At 54.9% G+C, this 11,217-nt stretch overlaps 1 protein-coding gene across 1 annotated transcript in view; it reads right to left on the reverse strand.

The window, feature by feature from the left end:
- CCDC13 (coiled-coil domain containing 13) overlaps positions 1–11,217 on the reverse strand; it is a 53,026-nt gene that overhangs the window by 21,085 nt on the left and 20,724 nt on the right. Inside the window, exons 4-8 of the mRNA XM_081824695.1 lie at positions 11,125–11,214; positions 6,713–6,829; positions 5,390–5,494; positions 3,088–3,249; positions 65–241 (exon numbers count right to left, since the gene is read on the reverse strand). Coding sequence (XP_081680821.1) covers positions 65–241; positions 3,088–3,249; positions 5,390–5,494; positions 6,713–6,829; positions 11,125–11,214 — 651 coding nt within the window. The remainder of the gene's footprint in view (positions 1–64; positions 242–3,087; positions 3,250–5,389; positions 5,495–6,712; positions 6,830–11,124; positions 11,215–11,217) is intronic.

The raw sequence follows: 11,217 nt of genomic DNA on the forward strand, positions 1-11,217 counted from the left end.
TGGGGGGCCCGTGTTGGAGGAACCGGGCCCTGGCTCTTGCCAGGCCTGAGCAGCTGGGCCCTACCATGAGGGCATCGATGAGCTCATCGTCATGTCGGCCTTTCTCCACCAGGGTCCCCATCTGACTCCTGAGGGTCTTCACTTCGCTTGACAGCACCTTATTCCGGGACTTCATGCCCTCCAACTTCTTTTTCAGTTCTTCAAGCTCTTTCTGGAGGGCATCCCGCTCACCCATGAGTTTCTGTAATCAGAAAATATAGTCTTGGGCAGTGGAGCTGAATGGGTCCCGGGCTCCCACTCACAGGTGAGGCCGGGTGACAGGAGGGGACTTCTGAAGGCCGGAGAGCAAGGCAGCTCCCAGCCCCCGCCTCTCAGGGGTGTCAGGTGGGGCCCTGCCCTTGCACGTGACAGATGTCACTAAGAGATGATAGCACTCCTCCATCAGCCTGAGAACACAGGCATCCAGGCAGCTGCCCTTGCTCTGCCAGGGTCAGAGACGAGAGGAGCCACACTTGCCAACTGTGAGTGTGTCCTCCAGAGAGCATGGCTATCCCCACCTCTCAATCCCGGCCTGAGCTGGGGAAAGAGCAAAGCCATGCTCTCATGAGCAGCACTAGGTCTAGGGTTCAAACAGAAGTGGCTCACCCCACCAGGAGCCAGAATGAGAGGGAGGTGCCACCCCGCTGCGTCGCCTCACTTCCTCCATGCATGTCCAGCACGTCAGCCCAGACTGCGCCACACTCGGGTCAGCTACTAACCGGCAACTCAAGTGCTGGGCATGCCTTCAGAGACTCTCTCCTTCCTTCCTTCCTTCCTTCCTTCCTTCCTTCCTTCCTTCCTTCCTTCCTTCCTTCCTTCCTTCCTTCCTCCCTCCCTCCCTCCCTCCCTTCCTTCTCAAACATTTCCTGAGGGCCTACTGTGTGCTTAGAACTGTTATAGGTGCTGGGGATAGAGCAGAGAACAAAACAGAGTGTTTGTCCCCAAGGAGCTAACATCCTAGCTGGGGAGATAGATGTTCAATGGTTTACCTGTTACCACTGTTTACCTGTTGCTCTGTGTATTGAAAACTGGGCAAGGGAATGGGGTGGGAGGGACAATGGCATGGTCAGGGAAGGCCTCTCTGAAAGGTGACATCTGAGAAGAGACTAAAGGAGGTGAGGGGATGAGCAAAGGTCCTGGGGTAGAACCTGTGTGGCTAGAGCACAGTGAGAGAGGGGACAGGTCAGGGGCAAGGTCGGAGGGGGCAGAGTCCAGATTAGGTAAACCATCAGGAGCCAAGATCGAGACCCCGAGGAGGGTTTTGGGCAACGGGTGACATAATCTGCTTTGGTCTTGAGGGTTAGTTATCATTGGAAAAGTGTTTTTAGATTCCTGTGGAAGTGAATTATAGAATGAAAAATAGTAGATACGAATCCAGAAGACCACTGATCTTTGCTGTAGACAGCCATTATTTGCCTGTAGCTCTGCTGGCTACATACTCTAAGCTCTGCAGGCGTCCAGCAGAGGAAGGACACACAGGGGACAGCCTCCTTCCACCACAATGTGGCTTACAATCGGTTCAATGACTGCAACATGTTCTGTTCGGTGTGAATGTGTAAGTCTGAGCCAGGGGCACCGCAAACTCAACAGTTTCAAATCTCAGCTCCCCATCTCCCTTGAGTCCCCTCCCCGTGTCCCCTCCCCACTGCTACACTCACTGGAAGTCCTTCACAGTCCTTCTGCTTATCTCCTTTCCATCCTGTCACTGAGCCCTGTAAAGTCGACCCTCAAACGTTGCAGGTGTCTGGCCTTTGGCTATAGTCCTACTGCCTTGGCTCTGGTCCCCGGATATGTCTCAAGTGGATTATCACCTCTGCCTCCCAAACCTCCTCTGACCTAGCCCCCCCGACCCCACCTGGCCATGTGACCTTTCCAACATGCACAGGGGTCCACGTCCCTCTATGACTTAAAACCCTTTGGTGGTTCTCCACTTCCTTCTAGATAAAAGCCCAAAGCCCTGGCTGGCATACAAGGTCCAGGAGGACCTGGCCTGGCCCGCCGCTCCAGTCCCTCTGTTCCCTCCTCACACCGGATGATCTAGGATGCTGGGGGTGCAATGCAGCGATGGTCACAATGTTCCTAGCACAGGGTCTAGTCCTGAATTGGCACTCGTAAATGGAAGTCTCCTGATGAAAAGGTAAGGTCTCATTGTTAGGAAGCCCACTGCCAGGGCCACTGAAGTGGGCCTTCTCAGCCTGCCAGCACCCCGTCCTGCTTCTTCCTCTATTTTCCTTGAGAAAGCCACGCTCCCCACTCTCACACCAACTTCTGAGAGGCTGACTCATCTCCCAGACCTGGGGAGAAGCCTGGCTGGTCAGAGCAGCCTGGACCCTCAGCTGCAGTGACTGGCTCAGGGACGGGCTCATGGCCTAAGCTAGCTGGGTGACACTTCATTCTGGGACTTTGTTGGAACTACTGGGAAAGAGAAGCCCTTTGTTTGTGGGGGCTGGGCTAGACGATAGAAGCTGGGACTTGCAGGAATTCCCACGGGAGAGGGTGAAGCCGGTCCGGAAAAAGTGGCACCGAGACCAAGTCCCCAGATCCCTGGGTCCATCTGCGCCTGACACTAGGTCACCTCTAGACCGTTCATCTACATGGGCCAATCAATTCTGTTTGTCACATAAGCCTGGTAGAGTTTGGCTTCCACCACCCTGGGTGCAGATCTGTGAGATGCAGCCAGTGAGACACAGCGCCCACCTTTCAGCAGCCTGGAGCTCTCCTCTACTGAGCCCCACCTAACCCTGTCCCTGGGCCATCCCTCTGGGCCTTGGCCGCCTCCTCTCCTTCTACAGTGACAATTTCAGGTCCAGCATCTCCAGAACAGCCAGGATGGGGCCACCCAAAGCTCATGAAATGGGCTGACGACCCAGTCAGGCAGTTCCAGCTGGACTGACAGGACGTGAGGAAGAGGCACTGAGGTAACCCCAAGCCCCAGGGGTCTCCTGCCTCTAAGGGGTGGCTCAGAGCTCGTCCTCACGGCCCTGCAGAGGTGGTCACGATCTCCCGGTCCCCCGTGCTCTACTGACCCCTTCCCTGGACATGCATTACCTCCCAGCCCTCCTGTTTTTCCCTTTCCAGGCTGCGGATCCTCAGCAGGTTTTTCTCCTGTGCCGACAGCTTCCTTGGGTCCGGACCAACAGGCGGCTTGTCATGGGATATTCCTGCAGACTGGCTTCGGGTCTGTCCCAGCTGCTTCTCAAGCTCGCGAACCTGAGGGTGGTAAAACTCGTCATTCCGCAGTGGGCCTGCCCTCACAGACTCAACCACTCAGGGGCTGCCCTGAGGTGCGACAGGAAGCCCCATTAGACTGAGGCCACTGCTGTTCTAGATGGAGGCAGGAGCCCCATGTGAGGGGCACGGAGGTGGGGGAGGAGTCTGAGGTGGCATCTTGGGCAAAACAGGGGAGGACAGGAGGGAGGTTTAGCTTGAGAATGAGAAAAATCACCCCCTCACTTAGGGGCTATGTGAGACCAAGAAGCAGAGGTGTGACTCCAGGAACCTGGGAGGGAAAGGATGGAGGAGCTCAGTACAAGGACGAACTCTCTAACTCAAGACTGGGTGCGCTTCTTGGGAGACCATGGGTTCCTGGCCGCTTGCAGGAGATGCTGCAGAGGGAGGGTGGGGTTTAAAAGCTCAGAGAGCAGCTCAAAGCCTCACCAGCTGTGTGCCTATGCACAGCTTACTTATCCTCTCTGAATCTCAGGTTCCTCATCTGTGAAATGGGCCTAAGGGTACCCCCTGCATAATGATATAAGGATTCAGTATCCTGAACCTGTCTGAGTCTGGGAACCCCCAAGATGCTTCTTGGAATGACAAATCTTGGGGCCCACTCCAGACCAACAAGTCAGAGCTTCAGGGGAAGGACTGGGAATCTGCATTTTAAACAAGTCCTATGGGTGCTTTTTAGGATTAGGCAACTTTGAGAAACCCCAAGATGGCCCAGGTGAAGCCCTTGTCACACCGTCCAGCACTCATAGGCTCTCGGCAAGTGGCAGTTAGATGTCAGCCCACAGAACGATGGCTTTATTGCACTGGGTTTGAAGTGAGTAACTCCTAGGGTCCTTCTAACCCTGGTTTCCATGTTGATACAACATAAATGATGGAACACAGTTGCCGGGGCCAAATTCACTAGGATCCCCAGTAAAGGGTAGCCGCATGGTTTTGAAAGCACATATCAGCGCCCTCGTGTGGCACTGCGTGGTAATTCCATTTAAGCATTAGAGAACACAGTATGAAACTTTCAATCGTTTATTTACGCAGCTTAACGACAATAACAACTAATGTGTCGAGTGCTTATTACGGGCCCGGCACTGTGCTGGGTGCTTTACCGATGTTATTTCACTTAACCCACAACACTCTCCGTTTTGCAGGTGAGGAGACAGGTGCAGAGGGACGAAGTGACTTGCCTAAGGTCACTGAAACTACAGACCAGCGACTAAGGCCAGACTCAAACTGGGGTCTCTTAAACCCCAAGGCCACACATCGGTCATTAATCACAGTGTTTTGGACACCGTCCCCTCCTTCGTGTTGGCTTCAAGGATGCCACAGGAGGCCCCGAGGATAAAAGCTACCCAGGAACTGTGAACTTGAAGTCCTTGGGGATGAAGGCCATGTGCTTGGCCAGTAGGGGAAGTTACACACCTACTCTTGTGCTTCTTGGTTTGAAAGCGAAAGAGGAAAATAACCAGAGCAACCTTTGTACAGTGTTCCCTCCACGCCAGGCACTGTGTTGGCCATTTGACGCATATTGACTCATTCAGTCCTCCCATCAGCCCTGTGGGGTAGCTCCTATCGTTATCCGTGGTATAGGGAGAAGAAAACCAAGGCCCAGAGGGGTGAAGGAACTTGCCCAAGGTCGTATGGCTGCTGAGTTGAGAGCTGAGATTTGAATCCAAGCAGCCTGGCTCCAGAGCCCCAGCTTTTAGCCTCTAGAGATGCTCCAAAATATTTAGAGCATAAAGAGGGGGACAAGGCTACATCTTTACTGGGTAATTCAAACTTTCAAAAGTCTACAAGCATCTGGACAAAACTGGAAAAAGCCGGCAAGTACAACAGTCACGCGAATTTACATGAACTAGGGGAAAAAATATGCCTAGAGTACAGTAAATCAAAGGTTTTGGCATTTGTTAAGCACCAGTGCCTGGCACGTGGTATGTGTTATATAAATGCTTGTTCATCAAATAACAAATTAAAATCAGGCCGGTGGGGGAGAATATCAAACAACAGCCCTGCAAGTACGCTCTGCCAGGCCTGAGGGCCTTTTTAGGGTTCTGTGTCTCTCATGTGGGGTGGTGCCACCTCACCTGGACATTTTAAGCCCTGTGTTCAGGGCCAGAAGAAGTTCACTCACCTTGCTTTGCAACACGAGAATTTGTTGAGCCCGGCCCCTCCAGGTCCCCGGGGAGGACAGGAGCTGCTGGACATTCACATCTTCCCCGACCTCGCTGGTCAAAACCTGAAAAAGGGAGGGCCTTCAGCGAGGCCAGGAGAGAGGGCCCCCACCAGAACCCTAAAACCAGTGCATCCTTAGAGGCGGTGCTGGGTGCGTGGGGCTCCCAGAGGGCCTGGCCCCCGCCTGTACCCCTTCCTCCTGCCCCAAGGCCAGCTGACCGTGCTCTCAGAGCAGCGGCCCCTGGGAAAGTAGTGATCCCCTCATCCCCCGCATTTCTTAGTGTTGCTTCCAGCAGGTGAGGAACTGCCAACAGTGTTCAGATGGGGCCTTCCGCCCTTGACATATTCTGGGATGAATGAACCACAAAGTTGACCAAAATCTGCTTCCTCAGTTTGTTCACCTGCCACTGAGAACTGAGATCCTTCTGGATGGCTATAGGAAGTACACTGCCCCAGGGCCTTGCCCTCTGTGAAAAGCCACTGACTAGGGGCCATGTCTGAGTGCAGCAAGGATGGGGGGGACCACCAAACATCAACTGGAGAGGTTTGATTCCAGCAGGGTCCAACATTGTGGCTGTTGAAGGGTGGGGTGCAGGCCCTACCTCAAGGCTTTGAGGTGGAAACAAAACACACCAGCTGGTGCCCTGGGCCCCTCTGAAGCCTGCCACGGGAACCAATCTAGCGTCCCGAGTCTCTGGTGCTTGTTTCCACAATAGAACACTGTTTTGGAAATCTTGGCTAGTCTGAGTGGTTCCAGCAGGGAAGACAAATGCCAGAGAATTCACTATGTAAATAAAAATAAATAATGAACCAGCTGGGCCTGCATCCCAAGTCTGAGTATTTTCCTTTGAAAAGGGCCTTTAATACACAAACAACCTATTCATTTTCTAATATTACAGACAGCAAAGGGCAGGAGGCAAGTCTTGGCAGGCTTCCAAGTCCAAGGTGGCTTATTTAGGAGAGATCTACTAGGATCTACTAGGGTGCATGGAGCACAAGCAGTCTACAGGACTCTCCCTGAGTAGAGGGCACTGCCCTCCTCTGTCCGGGGGGGTGAGGGGGGGGAAGGCACCACAAGGGCCCCGCAGGCAGCCAGCAACCCCACTCAGCAATGGTCTGTAGGAAGGGCTGACAGAAGGAAGTTACCGGATCCGGAGCCTGCCCCAGAGCATGATGCTCACGGGCCCAAGCACTTGCTGCTCCTGAATGGAACCCATTGTCCTGGCCATGCTCTTCCCAATCCCAGCCAGACAAGAACCCCTGACCCCTGGCTCTGGAATACCTTCTGGGCCATCCGGAGCTCCTGCTTCACAGACTGGATCTGGTTGCGGAGGTCACTCATCTTCAGGTTTGTGGCCGTCAGCCTGTCCTGCAAGACCTTCACCTCTGGGGTCTCTGGCTAGTTGGGCAGGAGAGAGGAGAGAGCGGTCACTTGTTGCCGAAATCATAACGATAATCGTGACTCCGTTCAGCCAGGGCTGTGCCAGGCACCGGGCTATGTGCTCCACATGCAGCAACTCACTGATTCGTCACGAACTTCTGGCGGGGGGGCGGGGGTTCTGTTGTCAGCCCCTTCCAGATGCAAAGCAGAGGCTGGTGGAGGGGGACTCCCCTTGGCTTGAGGCGGGGGGACCTGGCTGGGAAAGGTGGAGCAGGGACATGAATCCTGGCAACCCACCTCGGGGGCCTAAGCCCTTTGCTCAGAGCACTGCACATCCAGGGATGCAGGCGGTGGCCACAGAGGGGGAGCCCCGGGAGGAGGCCTGCAGGCTCCACACCATCCAGACACTTCCTAGGCATGGGCACTCTCTGCTGAGCTCTGGAGGCTGCCACCGCAGCTAAACCATCTCCACTCAGAATGAAGAGGGGCTAGGGACACCTGGGTGGCTCAGTCGGTTGAGCGGCTACCTTCGGCTCAGGTCATGATCCCAGGGTCCTGGGATCGAGCTCTGCATTGGGCTCCCTGCTCAGTGGGAAACCTGCTTCTCCCTCTCCCACACCCCCTGCTTGTGTTCCCTCTCTCGCTGTGTCTCTGTCAAATAAATAAATAAAATCTTAAAAAAAAAAAAGAATAAAGAGGGGGCTAGTTCCATCACAGAAGGCAACCCCCAATGACCCTCCTAACTCAGGGCCTCCTTCTGAAACCATCAGCTTATTCCTTGAGCTCCCTTTCTTGGCAATGAGCTCACTCAACAGAAACAAGGACCCGGTTTCATCGCCAAATGCTCCATTTCCGTGGCTTGAAGAACTGCAGCAACCACAAAAACTCTGCCTGCTGGAACTCTTAGCAGTGTCTTTTTTTGTTGTTGTTTAATAATGTTTGATTTAAACTACTTGGATGTAAATTTTTCTCAAATGTGCCATCTATTTCTCAGTCTTCAGGAGAAGTTTCTGAGGCTCACAGAAGGTTGGCATTAAAGGGATGCCTTCTGTCAGAATCTGCCCCAGACAGCATCCCTCATACGCACCTCCTCTCAACACTCACAGGCCCCTGGGCACTGGTGTTAATATACCCCTATTTTTACAGATGAGGAAGCCAGGTTTGGAGAGGGGAGTCATTGCCTGCATTAAGGCAATGTAAGTGATGAAAATAAGGCCCGGGGGGGGGGGTAAGTTGCCATAGGGCACACAGCATGTTGGGGGTGACACAAGTCAGATTAGAAGAAGCCCGGTCCTTCCCCTGCCCTAGCTGATTCTCCCACTGGAAGCTGTTTCCGGCACCCAGGCATCACGGGTGGGCTGAGCATCCCATCAGGCCATGATGCCAAGACCGTCTGCTCCTGCCCGACAGACCAGGTGGGCTGCACTTCTGGGAAGCCGGGCAGGTGCTGCAGTGGCTTTCTGAGCTGTCTTCAGGAGGCACACACAGAATCTCCTGGGGACACTGGCGCAGAAGGCAGGTCCACAGAGACTGGGTCTGGGAAGTTCCCCGGTCCCCAGAGGTTGTGGACAGCCCAGGTGAAAACCACTGGGGAAGGAAACGGGAACCGGACACACAGTCCAAGAAGTCTGACCCCATCTGGTTTCCTCATTTATGGAATGGGTAAAGAATCCTTCTCTGTCCTGCTTCTTCACAGCACCACCATGAGGCTAAACAGAATACCCAATGTGAACAGAGTATAAACTGGGAACTTATATAAAACACAAATGTATCTTTAAAAAAAAGTGTGTGTGTGCATGTGTGTGTGCGTGTCCTTCCCCCTGTCTGGCGTCTTGCCATTCCTTCTCCCTGCTGTTGGATGCCTGTCCTCTCCCAGCTAAGGGGCTAACTCTGCACGTGTCCAGGCTAAGAAGCAACACCCCCTGCCTGTTGGGTCTTGGGTGCATGAGGCCCGCAGGCCCTGACAGGTGGTGGTGCAGGGGCTGTGTTTATGAGCGTCCCACGTGACGGCCGTGACCCTGCTCAAAGCCTGGGAAGAGCACGCATCCGGGACCGGATCTATAACGCAGGCAATGACTCCCCTCTCCACGCCTGGCTTCCTCATCTGTAAAAATAGGGGTATATTAACACCAGTGCCCAGGGGGCCTGTGAGTGTTGAGAGGAGGTGCGTATGAAGGATGCTGTTTGGGGCAGATTCTGACAGGGCAATGCCGGAGGGGGGGCGCCTAGCCTGGCCTGGGGTAGCTGGCAAAGGGGGCTGAGGGCTAGCCAGTGCCGTCCACTTCTCGGTCTTCTGCTCTGCCAAGCCCCCAGTCCTCTCCTCCTGGACATGGGGCCAACCCCACGTCGCTGCCATCTCAGAGCTGCTTCTGCCCAGAGCGAAATTCCACGGGCTTTGTGGGGGACTTGAGGAGGGGCCTAACCCTCCCCTTCCCTGGGCCATTTTCTTTGAGGGACTAAATGAAACGCAGTCCAAGGGGAACAGACGATGCCAATGCTCTCGCAGCACAGCCTCTGGGAGCCCCACGCCCGACCGAGCCGAGTGGAGACAGGGCATTCAGCTCCACTCCGGAATGCGCTTTGGCGCCTGGGGCCAGAGCGTGCCGTGAGCGCAGGCCTCTGAAGTGTGGTTCAGGCTTGGGCTACCCTGAATGGTGTAGTGAGGGGGAAGGCTGCTTTTGTTCTCTCTCCGATCCCAAGTGCCCTGGAAAACGCACGGTACTGCTGAACGGAGGCTTACTGCCCATTACCCGCTGCTCTTCTGGCAGAAGCCTACCAGCAAAGCTGAGTGCCCCAGCTCCAGCCGCCAGTCAAGGCCGCCCTCCGTGGGTCACCCCACCCTAGCCTTGTTTGGCTTATATTCTCCTTCCCCCCTCTCCCCTCTGCAGGCCCTGGGCTGCGGGCAAACACTGTCCAGCCCACACGCAGCTAGCAAACAGAATAGGAATACTTAGTGCTGCCCGGCCTCTCAGCCTCGGCTTGTACTTTCTGCTGGAGGGCGCTCCCCCATCCCCCTTTCTCCAGCAAGGCCCACCTCAGGACCCCCTCCTCCAGCCCACCTCCTAGCTGCCTCACAGGGAGGGTGTGCTCTCTCTGTGAACTCTGAGGCCCTGGGGCTCTTTCTGAAGGCCCTGTCCCCCTCTTTCCTTCGGTGTGGCTACTCATCTCCCCTCCTGGGCTCCCCTGTGGACAGAGGCCCTGTCTTTGATTCCCTGTTTCACAGGGCTCAGAAAATCCTATCACGCTCAACAAGTGACTGAACAAGCAGCCTCCCATTAATGGCAGCCTAGTCAGGGACATGGCAATGCTCAGTGTTCTGGATAAACCTGGAGCAGCTTATCAGTGTCCCCTGGAACCAGGAAAGGTCCTACAGAACAGCCCCTGCCGAGGGCAGAGCCCCTCTATCACCTCCCCAGCAATGAGACAGGGTTACACAAGACTAGCCTTCACCCCACTAGGTTCGCCCCCCTGGAGCCCTAGGAAACTATCACTATAGACTGAGGGCTGAATTCTCCCCAAGTCAGGCATGAGGTGGCTTGACCCTGAGTTGTAGGCAAAGGGAGGTGGAGCTAGAAAAGGAGCACTGAACAGGGAGTCCTAAGGCTTGACTCCCTCTATTTCCAAGAACACCCCTGGGGAGGCCTCCTGGGTTGTTTTTAAGACTCTGAGGCTACTTATCATCTGGCATGGGCCCCATGCCCCTCCCTGGTAGCCCACAGGGTCAGATTGCCTTCCTTTCGTGAAGCCACAATCCTCATTTCCTGGGTTCCAGGCCCTACTCACTGGCCGAGTAGAATGGAATCTGGGGAACAAGCTGCATTCCCAATAGTCACTTTGACTTTGTAGATTTGGAGTTCCACAAAGGGAAGACTTCTCACAATATGAAATGTACCCCCACCCCCAACAGGGCTCTCTTGGGCAGGAGTGAGCTCCTTGTCCCTGGGGAAAGTAAGGGGCTGGATGTCTCCCCAGTGAGGATGCTGTAAAGGATGCAGCTGGGCTGACAGTTGGAGGCCAGTTGGACCAGGCCTTCCCCGCTGGTCCTGAAAATCTAGGGTTCCAGGGTCATCCAGCCCTTCCTGTTCTCCCTCTCTGGGGACTGAATCAGAGTTAGACTTTCACTGGCCTCCACTGGGGCATTCCTGGCTTCAGGCCACAGACTTGGCTATTGTTCCCTGATGACCACGCTGAGGATGCTGCACTGGTGGGCTTGGCATAGCAATGGGGTGGACCCTAGACGGAGGCGCCTACACTCCCATAGAGGACAGGAGGCCCAGGCCCACAGACTACCCAGCACAGACTAGAATTCATACCAAGGCTCTGTCTCCCATCTGAGCCCTCGACGCTTTGGCTCCCGCATCGGTGGCTGCCTTGGCTGGTAGCCTGGCCAGGGCCGCCTGCAGCTG

Source organism: Leptonychotes weddellii, chromosome 1 (genome assembly GCF_054177405.1).
Source record: "Leptonychotes weddellii isolate Sample4059 chromosome 1, ASM5417740v2, whole genome shotgun sequence".
NCBI lineage: Eukaryota > Metazoa > Chordata > Mammalia > Carnivora > Phocidae > Leptonychotes > Leptonychotes weddellii.